The sequence below is a fragment of the Pungitius pungitius genome, chromosome 3 (assembly GCF_949316345.1).
Source record: "Pungitius pungitius chromosome 3, fPunPun2.1, whole genome shotgun sequence".
Lineage (NCBI taxonomy): Eukaryota > Metazoa > Chordata > Actinopteri > Perciformes > Gasterosteidae > Pungitius > Pungitius pungitius.
The window spans coordinates 13,633,573-13,651,315 of NC_084902.1; the positions used below are offsets into that span (position 1 = coordinate 13,633,573).

The following is a 17,743-nucleotide window of genomic DNA, read 5'->3' on the forward strand; positions in this document are numbered from 1 at the left end:
ACAAGCCTTTAACTCTCAAATGTCCCAACGTTACTGCACAATTGTTCGCTGTTCAGAATGTGTGACTGGATGTCTTCTCGCCACTCCCTGCACCAGATTCTGACAGAGCAGGTGTGCACACAGGTAGTTCACAAACCTCATCCCGAGCCCGACTCCTCTGTCAAGATTCAAAACCCAAGTAAGTCTGTTATGTGACACTGAGGTGTATTCTTTCTTATTCTTTTTTCGATATATTATATTATATATGTTTGCTGGTGTGTGATTCTAGTGATTCTCAAGGTGATAGCCAGCTTGTTGAAGAACTCGGCCCCCAGCACCGAGCTGATGGAAGTTCGGCGGCTCTTCCTTTCAGATATGATCAAACTGTTCGGGAACAGCCGCGAGAACCGACGGTGAGCAGAAGCGCTTGTTACTAACCCACTCCATCAGCTGATTACTGTATCAAAGAAAAGAGAAAAATGGCACCCCGTTCCCCCTATTTGTGCCATGTTTAGGAAGCTAGAGTAGCTACGGGGACGTTGGTGCTAAATCATCCTTAGACACATCCTTACACATTCGTTCTCCAGCAGATGTTTCTGGGACAGTTTTTGACAGCTGCTCGTTGCTGCTCATTCACTTTTTCATTACCTGCACCTAATCTGACACACACACATACACACACACACACACTCAAACACGCTTGAAGACATATTGAAATAATTTATAAGGCTTCGGGAACCTAAATAAACAGCATAATTAGCCAAAAATTAATAGGCAGAAAGAACTTCTTCAGGTAAAACTGTTAAATTGAAAAAAAAAAAAAAAACTTAATTGGTTTTCACTTTCTTCCCCTCCTCTTTATTACCATAAGTCTTAAAGTTCTGTTGCTGCAACTTAAACAAACAAATGAAAACATGTGAGGCCAAACTTTCAAAACAATCTCTTAAGTTACTATCAAAATGCCAAATAGCACCAGGAAGATGTTGAGCAAAAACCGAGAGTAATTGGCCTAAATGCTGTGTGATGGAAGTATACATCCACCATAAATGTTAGACGTGTTAAAAAGAAGAGGATCACATTTTTCTTGGATTATAGAAACTTGTATTATCTGGTTTACATATATCTGATCTGTTGATTGTGTGATGATGTACATATTGCAGGTGTCTGCTTCAGTGCTCAGTGTGGCAGGACTGGATGTTTTCTCTTGGCTACATCAACCCTAAAAACTCTGAGGAGCAGAAGATCACTGAGATGGTGTATAACATCTTTCGCATTCTACTCTACCATGCCATCAAGTACGAGTGGGGAGGATGGCGCGTGTGGGTGGATACACTCTCCATAGCTCACTCTAAGGTGAGTACTGTCCTGCATAACAACATGGAAACACTGACCTCTGCTGTTGACCTTTTTATTTAAGTGGTCTAAATTTAATTTAATCCAAAATATATAAAATGGTCCTCTTTTTATAGGTGACATATGAAGCACATAAAGAGTACTTGGCCAAAATGTATGAAGAGTACCAGCGCCAGGAAGAGGAGAATATTAAGAAAGGAAAGAAGGGTTTGGTCAGCACTATCTCTGGTCTATCCGCTCAGACCTCTGGCATCATTGGGCAAAGTGAACTCAGAGAAATGGACGATAACTCGCAGGCACCTGAGAGTAAAAAGGACTTTGAGAGTGCAGACTCGCGCAACCTTCTGGCTGAAGGAAAGGGGCCCGAAGAAGCTCTCAGAGGAACGGAGGATACGGTAGAGGCGGTCAGGGTCGAAGTTCAAGACCTTCTGGTGGACATCAAGGCTGAAAAGGTGGAAGCTACTGAGGTTAAGCTAGAGGATTTAGACTTGTCCTCTGAAAATCTGGGAGTACCTAAGAACGGAGCCCTGGTGGAGGTGGATTCTCTGTTGAATAATGTTTATTGTGCTGCCGTGGAAAAGCTCAACAGTAATGTCAACAGTGTGCTTTTGCCCAAGTGCAGCATGGATGAGGAAAATGCACCTCCTCTAATTACACTAGATGATTACAAGGACAGCATCCCTAACAGCAACCATTTCCTGTTTGGCAAGGCGGCAGGCAGCATGGAAGACAAGCCACTGTCTGATCGTGGTACAGCTGAGCCTCTGCTACTGCACAGCCCAGAGCCTCCGGTCCACACCAGTGCCAGTGATGAACTGGGCCTTCTTGCACACATGACAGCCAGCTCCGAACTTGGCTCCTTGCACAGTATTTTGGAGCAGGATGAGTATGAACTACAGGCAGCCTTGGCGGGCATCAGCTCTGTGGCCGTCGCCAAATCGGAGTCCTCGTCCACGAGGCCAGGCGTCACAGAGGGCACCGCCTCAGCCGCACTCAAAGGGCATCCCGCATCCTTTAAGATCAGCGGTACATCAGATGCAACGGCCAGCGATTCCGGGAGATCAGCAGATGGCAGAGACAAGGAGGTGAACAAGATCCAGACGACCGCCACCACACAGGTTGGTCCAAGGCTGAACCACTGTTCACGTTGTTTACGTAGATTGACTTCCACGTGAAAGAATGATACTAGCGGTTCCCTGGCTTCACCAGGTTTGGGATAACAAGGAAAGCGTTGTCAAAGGGAAATGTAACAGCGAGGATCATGAGTACTGAAACAGAGCATCGCTAAAGTGAACACTGAGTGGGGAGACCATTTTCCATTGTCAGGTTGTGTCGGCCTTTTGGTGATAACAGACCCAAAAGGAGCCCTTTACTTCCCAACTCTGATCAAATTAGGGACAGGATGGCCTGGGAGAGATCAGGCAACATCCCATATCGGATTGTGGGCTGTTGGAATAGTCTGCTGAGCCAACCAATGGGAAGAAATAGACAAAGCATTATTCTGCGACTGTCCACTGGGATTTGTTCCTGGCTCCTTTTGCTTGGACTGGGTCACTGATAGAGGGTCACCGGGAGTCATGCCTTATTATTAAACCATACTCTGGTATTGTGTAATTGCTCATGTCCCTTTCCTCACCGGTGCTTTTTTTTTAAGCACCTCGCTGACTCATCAGGCCTGTTTTATCTTTCCTTACCCACAGGCAGGGAGATGTTATCTGAAGACGCACTTTAATCTGGCATAATTTAAAGTGAATAGCACAGCAGTAGCAATAAATAGGATCTTTGACGTATGAATAGAATTAGCAAATGTTGATTGAATGTGCATTGCCAAATGAATTTGTTTACTGCATTTGACTGATTTATTGGTCTCCCATCAGAGTCTCCATGGCCACCTAACTACTCAAATGGAGAGGGACATACAACTGGACTTGGGCTTCAGGGGGACACCAATGACGGAGGAACAGCGGCGGCAGTTCAGTCCCGGCCCACGCACCACCATGTTCCGCATCCCTGAGTTCAAATGGTCAGCCATGCACCAGAGACTGCTCACTGACCTGCTGTTTGCACTGGAGAGCGACGTCCTCGTCTGGAGGAGGTGAGGTTTTTTTGTGTACCTATGTGGACAGAGGGCATGGTGCTTGTGCTGATAATATTCTAGATTTCCAGAGTAAATTATCCATATGCTTCATTGAATGTGAGAAATGCTTTTACCCATAACAGCTTTTGTTTTTCACTCTCTCCCCTACAGCCACAAAACCAAATCTGTCATGGATTTTGTTAATAGTAATGAAAACATCATTTTTGTGCACAACACGATCCACCTGATCTCACAAATGGTAGACAACATCATCATCGCCTGTGGAGGGATCTTGCCCCTTCTCTCAGCGGCCACCTCTCCCACCGTAAGTGCGCCTCACTGTCTTTGCAGTGGGGTGATACCGCCATCTAGTGGTAGTTTGTTCTAAACATTTGCTCTATGGCTTTCTGAGGTGTACTACACGACAGTATGTGTGGCTCAAAAGTAGACTTATTTGTGTACATCTTTTAGCTCAGCGTCACACTGCTCCAATCAATGAGACATTACTTTGAAACAGTTTGGAAATAACCAGAATGACACACAGGGAGTTTTTATTTCATTGATTCACTGTAATTATGAAATTAAATTAGCTCTCTTGAACTAAAATGGATTTTCATCATCTTATTTGTTTGTTTTTTATCCATGCAATCCCTTAAGCTTCATGGTTATTATTTATTCTATTTTGATTTCTCCTCTATTACTGTATTCACAACTCTTTTGTGCTTAACACTCATTAAATAGATCTAAAAATGCACTATCCCTGTGGGCTGCTGCAGATTTCACACTCTAATAGTTCACTTTGAAAATCTTTACATTTTTTAACACACAAGGTAATGAGCTCTAATAAAAGAGTTTGCATTGACTCAATCTCTAAAAATATAACCCTGGGTGGAGTAACATGAATATTAACTCATCTTATAGACAAGACGCTGCACAACCTCATGTAATACTAAAGGCCCTTGTTGCTGCCGTCTTTCTGACCTGCCACTGAGTGTCTCTGTCCTGAATTCAACTGCACCCACCACAGTGTTTATATCAAGGATATTCAACATTCAAACGCACATTTCTGAAATTCTTGAAAAAAGCTTTAATTACATCTAAAGGTGAGAATCTGATATTGTACATTTGCACTATGTGAATGCTGTCTTCTTCCTTGTTGCTTGTGCAAGACGGAGGTGGAGAACATCGAGGCCACGCAGGGCATGTCCTCAGAGACCGCCATCACTTTCTTGTCCCGTCTCATGGTTATGGTGGACGTGTTGGTGTTCTCAAGCTCCCTCAACTTCAGTGAGATTGAGGCAGAGAAGAACATGTCCTCCGGTGGCCTGATGCGACAGTGCCTCAGGCTCGGTAAGATCCCGATTGTGGGTTTTCTGTTTACGTGAACATGAGTCACTGCAGTGAGACAGTAAAACTATGTAAATGTATTTGTGGCGAGTGCTTTTTTTTACCAGTGACAGTGGAAAAATTAATGAGCTGGAAAGTACCGTGATAGTATTCTCTTCACATACTACTAACTCCTCTAATCTTCAAAAATCCTCTGATTGATTGTTAAAAGCTTATCAAAGTAATTTGCTGAATTTATGCTAAACTGAGGAATGTGCAGCGTTTTGCTGTAGTTTCCACTAGTCACAAATGACGGGAGTAGCAAATTGGAATTTATAACATGCTGCGAGATTCATTTGCAGTGCAACTGGGGTAATCTTTGCAAATAGTAGCCTTTTGTGTCCGTCATGGGTGTGACTCACAAGGCCTTTGCCCTCGTGGTTGTATAAATGTTATTAAATGTTGATTACATTTAAATACAAAGTACACCTGAGTGCAGAATTAGTTTATTGAGTTGTGTTGAATCAACTTTGAACGTAAAGTACAGTTGATGTAGCAGAATAATTGTCTCGGGGCGCTTGAGAGTCTTTCTGTTTATTTGCCTGTATCTGTTTGCTGGCTTGTTGATTCCAAGTTGTGTTCTGTGGGAAAAGGAAATAGCCGTCAGACTCAAGTGTCCTTCTTGAAAAAAACAAAAACATGCAAGTTATCATCACCAGGTTCAGTGTGAAATCAGTCTGGCTGCTGAGTTCACTCCCCAGCAGCCTGAAACAAATAGTCATCAGAGATAAGTGATTCGATTTAACGAGGTCAGGCCTGTTATCAACATTTAATTTCCATTTAACTCTGAAGTAAGAGCCTATTTGTATGCTGTGTGTGTGTGTGTGCACGCCCAGTGTGTTGTGTGGCTGTTAGGAACTGTCTTGAGTGCAGGCACAGACATAAAGAGAGAGGGAATGAATCTTCCATTCCCAACAACAAGACTCAGGAATTCCCACAAAATACTGTGACTTCCAATAAGGTAGGAAGTGTGGCCTCAGAACACGTTATTCATACAATGCATTTGTCACTTGTTCTTACTAAATCATCAAAACAGGACATTTAATGTTTGCAAACAGGAGACAGAGTAGACACACATCATGGTCATGCACCAAGCCTACTCAAAGGTTTTCTTTTCCAGCACCAACCTGTATATACTGAGATAAACAGGGAGGTTCTGCACGCACACAACGGAAAGAGGACTGGACTTGTAAAGCGCTTGTAAAACACTAAATTACATCATTCACCCATTCATACACTGATGGCAGGACCTACCATATACAAATATATGCAAAGGTTCATGACAGACGATGATTGTTTTTATGTTGTGTTTAACGCCCCGACTGCTAGATGGCAGTGTTGTAATCTAACATCTACATCTACTGCAATTCTATGCATATGATGGTGTATTCTTTCAAAAAATGCTTAAACCAATCCCAATATTAGACCATTTTATAGTGTCCCAAATCCTGTAAAAACAAAAGTAATGGCAAAGATGAGTTTGATGGTCTTTGAACAGAGTAGCATGCCACATTGTGTTCTCTCTGCCTTAAAGACTGTTTCTAGTAACCTGTCTCCTGTCAAGGACCCTGATCGCCTTTTGCAGGATGTGGACATCAATCGACTGCGCGCTGTGGTGTTTCGTGATGTGGTGAGTGGCAGGGCGTATAAATGTGTGTCTGTCACAAAGACTTTGCTGAACGTCGAGACGGTGATAACCAATTTTCTTTTTTACAAACCAGTATGCGAGGTAACAACTTTCAATCAACAGGTTCAACACTGAAGAGGCCCTTGTCAATAGAGCTGCTGTCTGTTGAACACAAGTCCAATATATATATATTCAAATTTTTGGACTGAGTGAATCCTTTTTAAATGGCAGCAGTGGAAGTGTGAAATGAGATATTCTGAATAGAGAGTAACGTACACGACAGTAATACGACGAGTAACGACATAACGGTATTACGATTTCTCCCCACAGGACGACAGTAAGCAAGCCCAGTTCCTGGCGTTAGCTGTGGTGTACTTCATCTCTGTCCTCATGGTCTCCAAGTACCGCGACATCTTGGAGCCACAACGTGAAACTGCCAGGATAGGCCAATCGGGCCGAAGCATGCGTCGGGAGATCAACTCACCAACCATAGGTGTTGACAGCTGTGCCCTGCCTTTCTTACATCCATTGTTCCTGCTCTCTAATCATAGCTTGTGGTGACTGTGTCTGATGTGAATTAATAACTGGTGTCCTTGATCCTTTTCTGATGCACTGCTGCCAGCGTCAGCTGAAAGCTCATTCGGTAAAATACCTTGCCTGCACTCTAGCGGCTCTACCTATGATTTATTCATGAGCTTCGCTAATTGCACCGCGCAGAATTAAATGCGAAAGAAAATGGAGACTGGTGATGAAAGTTATGAACTTGATTAGACTTCATTCAGAAATGAAAGGTTGTATTTGCCCAAAGTCATAAATCATACATGAAGTCACATGAAAGGAAATCAGTAGTTGCCTACAAAGGTTTAACGTGGCGTCTGCTGCAGTGGCAAGTCGCTATTATGAGACGCATGAGTGAGCATACTTTATCGACCATTCAGACAAAGGGGCGAAGTGAATAAAAGGAACAAGAAGAGGAAGAGGAGAGCGGCCAAAGGAAGCATGATGGTGGAATTTGAAGAGCTTGGGAGACAAAGAAAGTAAAGAAAGGGAAGATGAGCAGGGAGAAGTTGGGAGATGGGGAAAGAAGCGGCATCCAGCCCAACTACTGTGGGTTTTTTTGGGGCAGTGGAGCCAAGCTTGCTATTTTCAGCCCCATCTGTCAGTGCCCATTAGGCAAGCAATCCACCAGAGGAGAATGGGATCATAGAGGTTGCTGGGAAGAGAGAGGCACACTGCCGCCTTCATAAATTTCACCAGAAATGGGGGAATTTTCCAGACAGCATGTGGCAGGCGATTGTCTGATGGACCAGGAAGCTGGATGACTTGCTGGTTAAATCAGGCCCTGCTGACCTTGTTGAGGGGGCATGCGATGAATATTAATATGTACGACTTTGCATCCACTGTAGGTAACTACACTGGTTTTAGGTGAAACCCAAATTAGAGCAGAAAGGCACCTCTGCAGGTCTCTGAAGATAAAAAAAAAAGCAAACACATGTTTGATTTATAAAAAATGCGCTTTCAATAGATGAACAGGAGAATACTGCAGATTTATATAAAAGTTTACACTGGGCAAGTTTATAGAAAGATTTAGTATATTGTGTCTCATACTTACGCCACTGTTCCTCTCTGATATAAAGCACTTAGTAGATCGCCTCCCGAGCCTCTAGGCAGGAGGCAGCTGAAGAAAAGGATTCATATACGTTTATTACCATGGAAGGAGAATAACAGAGATGATCTCACCAGAGGATCAGTGCTTCTGGAGAAAGATCTGACACATGCTGGCACATGACTCTTTTTATACATAAAACATTTACTCGTTGGCTAAAAATGTAAATATAGCTCTGCTATAAATCTTAAGTCGAGTCTCTTGTTTCATGTTTTAATCCCCATTTGGATGATTCTTGTCTTATCTCTCACTCCCTGTTTGTCTTGTGTTTATGTCCTATAGAAACCCCCCTTGAACTTGACAGCAGTAAGGACAATCCTGTGCCATCAGACATCCACATTGAAAGCGCCCTTCCCCACACAGACTCTGGTATTGGAGAGGAGCAGCTAACCAGCGTCCTCAACGGCTCAGATCTGGACCACACCGCAGGACTGCTCATATCTACGCTGTCCTCAGAGGTGAAGAAGTCCCTGGACGGTCTGTCCGAATCACCTGGCGCGGAGGGGCTGAAACCACCACCACCTTCCTCCTCCATCGCCAGCATTAGCCAGCCAAACAAGGGCATCAATGTGAAGGAGATCCTGAAGAGTCTGGTGGCAGGTCCAGTGGAGTGCTTGGAGGCTGGGCTGGAGGTGGTGTCCAACCCAGACCCTGCTGCCAACAGCCAGGCACAGGCCATGCTTCCCATGCAGTTTCACTCCTTTGACAGGTGAGCTAGTGCCATTGTGGTGACTTTATGTGTAGAATAGGTTCGGCAGGGCCCATATACTACTAATCCTATGCACTTGCACCTTTAGGTTAAATCACTCAATTTCTTTGAGGCTCCACATACATACTGACATTGCCGTCTTAAATGAGTCTCCTTATTAGGAAGCAAATAAATCTACCAAATACAGACAGACTAGGATTGCATATCTAAATTGTTATAACCTATTACAGTATTAACATCAACTAACACACTTCCTTCCTTCCAAAGTTAACTTGATTAGTTTTGAACTGTTGTAATCAAGTTCACATTATAAATCATGTCTTTTTTAAAAGCAATGACCTTTACCAAAACAGTTAACTAAATGGCCTAAAACAAGATAACAATTCATTATTTTTAAACCTTTGACTGTACCATACTCTGAGATTTAACTTTAACTTTGTTTAAACAAACATTTCATGCCATAAAATATGTTTGCATAAGTAGGTTTATGTAAATGCTATCGCTCACATGCTGATGCTAATCCTCTGAGTTTGTTTTAGTAATCCAGTTTACCACTAATGGTTTCTAAGTAGCATGGGGCACATTATTCATTTCAGGCCACTTGTACTATTCTCATGCCTCATGGTAAGGAATTCCTGTGTTTGAAAATGTCTCTGAAGCACCGAGGCACTGCCACGGTTTGTTTACCTTTCTGGATTAGATAAAACCACACAGTAATCTGTATGGATTAGCAAATTTACAAACCTGCTCCTGCAGGGATGTCAAGCTTTGAGCATCTAATCCCTATATATCGTATGGTTAATAAAAGTTGCTGAAATCATAATTAGTTGGAATGCTTCAAGCATTCCAAGTATTGTTCTTCTAATCTTTATTAGTTGGAATGCTTCAAGCATTCCAAGTATTGTTCTTCTAATCTTTATTCCGCCTTATTCTACTATTTCTTCCGCCGCACCTTTCAACTCCTTCACACTTTCAGCTATTAAGACCATTCAAATATTAAAATGTTCAGCTCATTCAGGGGAGGGGTGCTATGACTTTTCAGCTTTTTAGCTCTTATAATTGAATTAATATAAATTAATATCTTCAACCTTTTTAACATGGTTTCCTAATGGATTAAATTTTCAAATCCTTTCAAAACTTCTTCAACTTTCAACTTTTTCAGCTTTTCCAATCTTTCAGCTAGAGACACCATTTAAACTTTAAAATGTTGACACAAGTCTTAACAATTTCATTAAAAAAACAGCTTGTTGATATCTATTATAGTTTTTTCATAATCACTAATTATGTTTCAGTAGTTTTGGGGTTTCTTTCGAATTTAGAGTGGAGTTTTCCGGATGGTCCCGCGATTTAGAGTGAGCGCCTTGTCAGGATTCAGTAAAAAAAAAAGAGGCACTTTTATCTTTACGGCCACAATATTCACTTTTCAGCCTTCATTTAAAAAGAAAACATTAGCCGTGCTTGTGCTGGTTGGACTCGTATAAGTTTGAAATCTCAGAGTCATTTACTTTTTGCGTGAGGAGCCCGATTGTGAGACAAAGTCTGCCCCGAGCCCCATAAGCTTCCATACAAATCTGCCGACATTTAAAAAAAAAAAACACAGCCGGTACACTTTTTGTAAACGGCTGTTTGAGCAGTTTTAAAACACACAGAGACATAAAAACTACACTCATGCGTTTGATAGGGTCTTGGGTCTCTCAAAATGTCATTATTTTTTGGCTACCCCATATAGTTTTGCTCCAGGAAGCATTTGTTTGAGGTGTGGATTTTGTCTAAATCTCTTCACTCTCTTCGCCGTGAGCTAATTAGCGACCAGCTGTTGATCTATGGCCATAAAGACGTAGCTCAGGGACGTGCAGGTTTAACCGTGGTTAGATAACGGTACGTATGGACGTGCAGGTTTAACCGTGGTTAGATAACGGTACGTATGGACGTGCGTGTCGTGAGTTGGGACGGAGACCCGGGATGAGCAGACAGTAAGTAATGTGGAGGCTGGACCGTAAGATATTTGAGACATGTGAGAGCCATAAGTACTAGATTGCTAGCTAGCTATACTGCTAACAAGGCTACTCCCCGCTGGAGACATAAACCGTGGGTGTGACGTTGTTCATTCGGTGTTGTCATTAAGCTGCAGGCACGTGAGTTTATTTTCTTACGCGAGTGATACTATTAATAACCTTTTCGCGGACCGCAAGAAGGTCCGTAGGTTAATAAGCACGTCAAAAGTTACGGGGAGTGGCGTGACGTTGTTCCTTCGGGGATTGAGCTGCAGATACGTGAGTTTGTTTTCTTACGCGAATGACAGGAGATCGTTTGGTCTTTATTTTACACAACAGAGCGTCAACTTAATATACTATTAATAACCTTCATCGGACCGCAAGAAGGTCCGTCAGTTAATAAGCACGTCAAAAGTTACGGTGGACCAGCCGGGGTTAGGGGGGAGGAGGGGGTTCGCTGGTGGGCGAAACTGCGCACTGAGGAGTGAACAATTGTAATCGAGATGGGGGCTGTAGTATTTGTGTGTGTCCACTAACATTTAATTGTCCAAGTGAAACACGTAGTACTTGTATTAGTCATTGGCGCTGTATGCGTCCATGTTTATTTCACAAAACCGCGCATCTTTATGACGTCATCAAGACATGCCGGTTAACTTATCCGGAAGTATCCAGGGGCGTTTCTGATGGGACCGCCACGAAGCTTTCAGTAATTTCTACACTATTTGCAAACTTTTGAGGCACTCACCAACCATGCAAAATGTTTTTATATTTTATTTTGACTTGTTGCCAGGATCTTCTCCTGTCTTGTTTATTCTGTGCACATGGGCAGGTGCCACTGTGTATGGTAGGTTGTGTCATCAGTGTATTAATGAGTGAGAGATGTCATCTAGTATTAAAGCTCTTTGAGTTGTCAGAAGACTAGCAAAGCGGTGTACAAGTTCATTAAGTTTGAATGAAAAAGATTCAGCAATGTTTAGAAGTAATTTAAGCTTTTATTAGTTCTGTATTTTGTCAAATTCATAGAAGCTTCCCCCATTTCTGTTTTTTCCAATTCTTTCAAGTTCGTTTCAGCTTTTCTCATTTCTGTATTTTTAGCAATTTTTAAATGTATTTCAGCCTTTTTTATTTCAGCAATGTTTAGAATAATTTCAGCTTTTATTATTTCTGTGATATCAAATTCATAGAAGCTTCTCCCATTTCTGTTTTTTTGATATTCTTTCAAGTTCATTTCAGCTTTTCTCATTCATGTATTTCAGCTTTTTCTATTCTTTCAGCAATGTTTAAAATAATTTCAGCTTGTTGCATTTTAAGCAACTTTTTGAAATTAATTCCAGCTTTTATTATTTCTGTGATTTCAAATTCATAGAAGCTTCTCCCATTTCAGTTTTTTTGCAATTGTTTCAAGTTCATTTCAGCTTTACTCATTTCTGTATTTTCAGCCATTTTAAAATGTATTTCAGCTTTTTCTATTCTTTCAGCAATATTTAGAATAATTTCAGCTTGTTTCATTTCTGTACTTTAAGCAACTTTTTGAAATTAACTTCAGCTTTTTGCATTCCAACGCATTTTCAGCAGGAAATGCATTTTCTAGTTCCGCCTTATTCTACTATTTCTTCCGCCGCACCTTTCAACTCCTTCACACTTTCAGCTATTAAGACCATTCAAATATTAAAATGTTCAGCTCATTCAGGGGAGGGGTGCTATGACTTTTCAGCTTTTTAGCTCTTATAATTGAATTAATATAAATTAATATCTTCAACCTTTTTAACATGGTTTCCTAATGGATTAAATTTTCAAATCCTTTCAAAACTTCTTCAACTTTCAACTTTTTCAGCTTTTCCAATCTTTCAGCTAGAGACACCATTTAAACTTTAAAATGTTGACACAAGTCTTAACAATTTTATAAAAAAAACAGCTTGTTGATATCTATTATAGTTTTTTCATAAACACTAATTATGTTTCATTAGTTTTGGGGTTTCTTTCGAATTTAGAGTGGAGTTTTCCGGATTGTCCCGCGATTTAGAGTGAGCGCCGTGTGAGGATTCAGTAAAAAAAAAAGAGGCACTTTTATCTTTACGGCCACAATATTCACTTTTCAGCCTTCATTTAAAAAGAAAACATTAGCCGTGCTTGTGCTGGTTGGACTCGTATAAGTTTGGAATGTCAGAGTTATTTACTTTTTGCGTGAGGAGCCTGATTGTGAGACAAAGTCTGCCCCGAGCCCCATACGCTTCCATACAAATCTGCCAACATTTAAAAAAAAAAAAACACAGCCGGTACACTTTTTGTAAACGGCTGTTTGAGCAGTTTTAAAACACATAGAGACATACAAACTACACTCAAACGTTCGGTAGAGTCTTGTGTCTCTCAAAATGTCATTATTTTTTGGCTACTCCAAATAGTTTTGCTCCAGGAAGCATTTGTTTGAGGTGTGGATTTTGTCTAAATCTCTTCACTCTCTTCGCCGTGAGCTAATTAGCGATCAGCTGTTGATCTATGGCCATAAAGACGTAGCTCAGGGACGTGCAGGTTTAACCGTGGTTAGATAACGGTACGTGTGGACGTGCGTGTCGTGAGTTGGGACGGAGACCCGGGATGAGCAGACCGTAAGTAATGTGGAGGCTGGACCGTAAGATATTTGAGACATGTGAGAGCCATAAGTACTAGATTGCTAGCTAGCTAAACTGCTAACGAGGCTACTCCCCGCTGGAGACTTAAACCGTGGTTGTGACGTTGTTCCTTCGGTGTTGTCATTAAGCTGCAGGCACGTGAGTTTATTTTTTTACGCGAGTGATACTATTAATAACCTTTTCGCGGACCGCAAGAAGGTCCGTAGGTTAATAAGCACGTCAAAAGTTACGGGGAGTGGCGTGACGTTGTTCCTTCGGTGATTGAACTGCAGATACGTGAGTTTGTTTTCTTACGCGAATGACAGGAGATCGTTTGGTCTTTATTTTACGCAACAAAGCGTCAACTTAATATACTATTAATAACCTTCATCGGACCGCAAGAAGGTCCGTCAGTTAATAAGCACGTCAAAAGTTACGGTGGACCAGCCGGGGTTAGGGGGGAGGAGGGGGTCCGCTGGTGGGCGAAACTGCGCACTGAGGAGTGAACAATTGTAATCGAGATGGGGGCTGTAGTATTTGTGTGTGTCCACTAACATTTAATTGTCCAAGTGAAACACGTAGTACTTGTATTAGTCATTGGCGCTGTATGCGTCCATGTTTATTTCACAAAACCGCGCATCTTTATGACATCATCAAGACATGACGGTTAACTTATCCGGAAGTATCCAGGAGCGTTTTTGATGGCACCGCCACGAAGCTTTCAGTAATTTCTACACTATTTGCAAAAAGATTTTTATATTTTATTTTGACTTGTTGCCAGGATCTTCTCCTGTCTTGTTTATTCTGTGCAAATGGGCAGGTGCCACTGTGTATGGTAGGTTGTGACATCAATGTATTAATGGGTGAGAGATGTCATCTAGTATTAAAGCGCTTTGAGTAGTCAGAAGACTAGCAAAGCGTTGTACACGTCCATTTACCAAGTTCATTTAGTTTGAATGAAAAAGATTCAGCAATGTTTATAAGTAATTTAAGCTTTTTTCGTTCTGTATTTTGCCATTTCTGTTTTTTCCAATTCTTTCAAGTTCATTTCAGCTTTTCAAATGTACTTCAGCTTTTTCTATTCTTTCAGCAATGTTTTGAATAATTTCAGCTTGTTGCAGTTTAAGCAACTTTTTAAAATTAATTTCAGCTTTTATGTCTGTGATTTCAAATTCATAGAAGCTTCTCCCATTTCAGTTTTTTTGCAATTGTTTCAAGTTCATTTCAGCTTTTCTCATTTCTGTATTTTCAGCCATTTTTAAATGTATTTCACCTTTTTCTATTCTTTCAGCAATGTTTTGAATAATTTCAGCTTTTTGCATTTTAAGCAACTTTTTGAAATTAATTTCAGCTTTTATTATTTCTGTGATTTCAAATTCATAGAAGCTTCTCCCATTTCAGTTTTTTTGCAATTGTTTCAAGTTCATTTCAGCTTTTCTCATTTCTGTATTTTCAGCCATTTTTAAGTGTATTTCAGCTTTTTCTATTCTTTCAGCAATGTTTAGAATAATTTCAGCTGGTTTCATTTCTGTACTTTAAGCAACTTTTAGAAATTATTTTCAGCTTGCATTCCAACGCATTTTCAGCAGGAAATGCATTTTCTAGTTTGAGTCTGTTTAGCACAACCAAATAACTCGCCCTGCCCTCCGGACACCACTGTTTTGGGTCGGGTTCTTGTGTCTGTCCGTGTAATCACTGCCGGGCTCGGGAGAGACCGCAGAGGACACGGCGAGTCAGAGGCAACAATGGGGGCCTCCCTTATTTTGAATGCATGCTTCTGCTGCTGAGCTGGGCCGAGGTGAGCCTGATGAATAGGGGAGAAGATGGAGCAGTGTGTTGGCGAGAGGACAGCTGAGAGGGTGGGGGTCTCCAGGGTGTTGATGACAGATTAAACAGAAGCGGCCTCACGCCACACGGTGGCCCGGCCCTGTCGTCCTCACCACTCACACCCGTAATGGGAACTGGCAGCCTGAAATGAGTCGCCACAGCAAAGTGTATTATTTTTGAAGCGCTTTCACACAAACCCTCCTGACCACATATACGACTTTGTCTCATGCTTTCCATGACACTCCCCCCCCCCCCCCCCCCCCCCCCCCCCCCCCCCCCCCCTCTTGCTTCTATTTGCTGTGTCTAATTCTTTGCCACCTGCCAGCGAAATGAGCTGCCAGACATGGACAGGCCTTTCGTTTGTGTGTCAGGGTGACAATAGATTGGGAGTGACAACATCAAAAAGGAAAAGGGAGGGGGAAAAATGGCTTAAAGTGGAGTGCACAGGGGCAGTTGTTGCAGAGGCCCCTCCAGTAGAGACTCCCATAGAGGTTTGAATTGCTTAACATCCAAATGTTCAATTATAACAGATACAGTGCAGAATAATAATTTAGGTTTACTGAACTTCTTCCCGTTCCTTTAGCAGAAGGCTCCATATTAGTTCCACTATTTGTCCTTACATATTAGTTTTTTTCCAATTCAATAATTGTTTTAATTGAATTGGTGGTGGAAGGAAGTGGGAGCATTTTGTCCGCGTGTATGTCTGTATTTGTGAATAAAAGCACTATTAGATTAGATTCCATTTGTTGGATTTATAGAGGCAACATTTCTCCGGTTATATTTTACACATCATCCATCACCCACAGCCGCAGATCTCATTAATATTAATTGTGAGATTAATCCTTTCTTTATTCTCTGCAACTCAATTAAGACAATGCTATTAATAATGTATATGCGTTGGATAATCTATTCATGATTCATGAGTACTAATTAAATATTCACTAGCATAGGTCCATGTTTTATCTGTCTTGTAGATCAAATGTAACGTCCCGGTTATGCCAAAGAACAGAAAGGCCTCCTGTGGAGGCACGAGGGAGGCATTTGGAATGCAAGAATAATTTCACGCCAACTTCTGGCAATCATAACCGGCTCCTGATGTGTTTATGTGTTGATGAGATTCCACAGCGGAGAGCAGCTCATAGATCGACTAAATAAATTATTCCTGTCATCAGTATTCTTCAAAGCGCAGCTGTATATCAACTCAGTGACTTTTGAAAGGCTAAATGAAAAAAAGGTGTGAGTGTATATTATTTAGGTTTATATAGGTGTGCTACCCTGTTGGGTGGTTGTCATCAGTGATACAACAGCGGGTCACTTAATGTGTCATACAATCAACTTTTTACACATATATTTCATTTGTTAGATGAAACCCCGTAGCTTTGATCATCCGTAGAAAGCACTTGAACATTGGAAAAGATTGTGAGATTACATGAAAATTACATGAAATGTGTTTACTATGGAGTCCAACATGTTTTGCTGGATCTTTGAGACAGACTGTGGATATGTACAGTGTAATTGCACCATGCAATGGTGCACGTCTTTGTTGTTTTGTTGAGAAAGGGTTTCTGGGGACTTTCTTCAGATGACAGCAGGCTTTGCTCGTGACAGAGCAGAGGCCTGGCCTGTGTCACCCGGAGTAACTGCCGGAGATTGGACAAGACATTATCTGGCACCCTCACAAACCCCAAGGCCAACTGCAGACCTGATAAGGACAAGCGCTCCTTCTCCTTCCTGTCAGTGAGCTTTTGCAGGGCCAAGATCACTGCAACATCTGTAATCCTTGGCCAATCAGATCACATGTGAGCAGAGGTCTGGTGGGTTAGTGCTGTGTCTGTGCTTCCTGCGCTGTTTCATGAGGTCACAAGTGTTACTTTCATCTCCAAGGCTCCAAAGGCTTTTCTTATGTTTCATTCGTGAGCTTGACCCCTTTCTCTTATAGGAACCATGTGATGTCATTGATAAAAGGCAATATTGATCAATTTTCCATGATTTCATGTGTTAACTGTTCCTTCATCACGGTTTATTCTGGCTTTTCAATTGGTTTGTGCCCATTCTTGCACATCTTCTATCTAAGTATCTGTTTTTTGGGGGAAAACTAAATCTGCTATTTTCCACTTGCCAAATGTCATAATCCACAAATATGTTCTTTCTGTCGAAAACCAGATGCTGCACTGTATGTCTGTGAGGAACAAGTGCCAATATAGAATCTTATCCTTGATGAGCTGAAGTACTGTCACTTCCAACACAGGCGATAGCTATGCAAATATGCTTCAATTACAAGTGCCAAGTTGATCCTGGAGAGCTTCTAATTAGGGTAGGGTAAAGCAGCTCTTCTGGGCGCAGCACAGGGAGGCAGAGGTTGAGCAGATGTAAGACGAAAAGTAGTAGCTGGATGGCTGGCCTGTTGCCCTCTGGTTTATTTATCTTGCGTGCATGTGTCCGTCCGTGCTTGCATTGCACGCGTTATGCTGACAAATGGAGTTACAGGTCAGGATGTTTACCTTTCCCCGATGTCC

General features: G+C 41.7%; 1 protein-coding gene across 1 annotated transcript in view; it reads left to right on the top strand.

Moving 5' to 3' along the window:
- The window catches only part of nbeab (neurobeachin b), a 171,721-nt gene that overhangs the window by 61,935 nt on the left and 92,043 nt on the right, over positions 1-17,743 (top strand). The window contains exons 19-29 of the mRNA XM_037469312.2: positions 97-178; positions 269-392; positions 1,140-1,332; positions 1,449-2,450; positions 3,210-3,427; positions 3,581-3,734; positions 4,579-4,759; positions 5,632-5,756; positions 6,360-6,425; positions 6,753-6,915; positions 8,371-8,797. Coding sequence (XP_037325209.2) covers positions 97-178; positions 269-392; positions 1,140-1,332; positions 1,449-2,450; positions 3,210-3,427; positions 3,581-3,734; positions 4,579-4,759; positions 5,632-5,756; positions 6,360-6,425; positions 6,753-6,915; positions 8,371-8,797 — 2,735 coding nt within the window. The remainder of the gene's footprint in view (positions 1-96; positions 179-268; positions 393-1,139; positions 1,333-1,448; positions 2,451-3,209; positions 3,428-3,580; positions 3,735-4,578; positions 4,760-5,631; positions 5,757-6,359; positions 6,426-6,752; positions 6,916-8,370; positions 8,798-17,743) is intronic.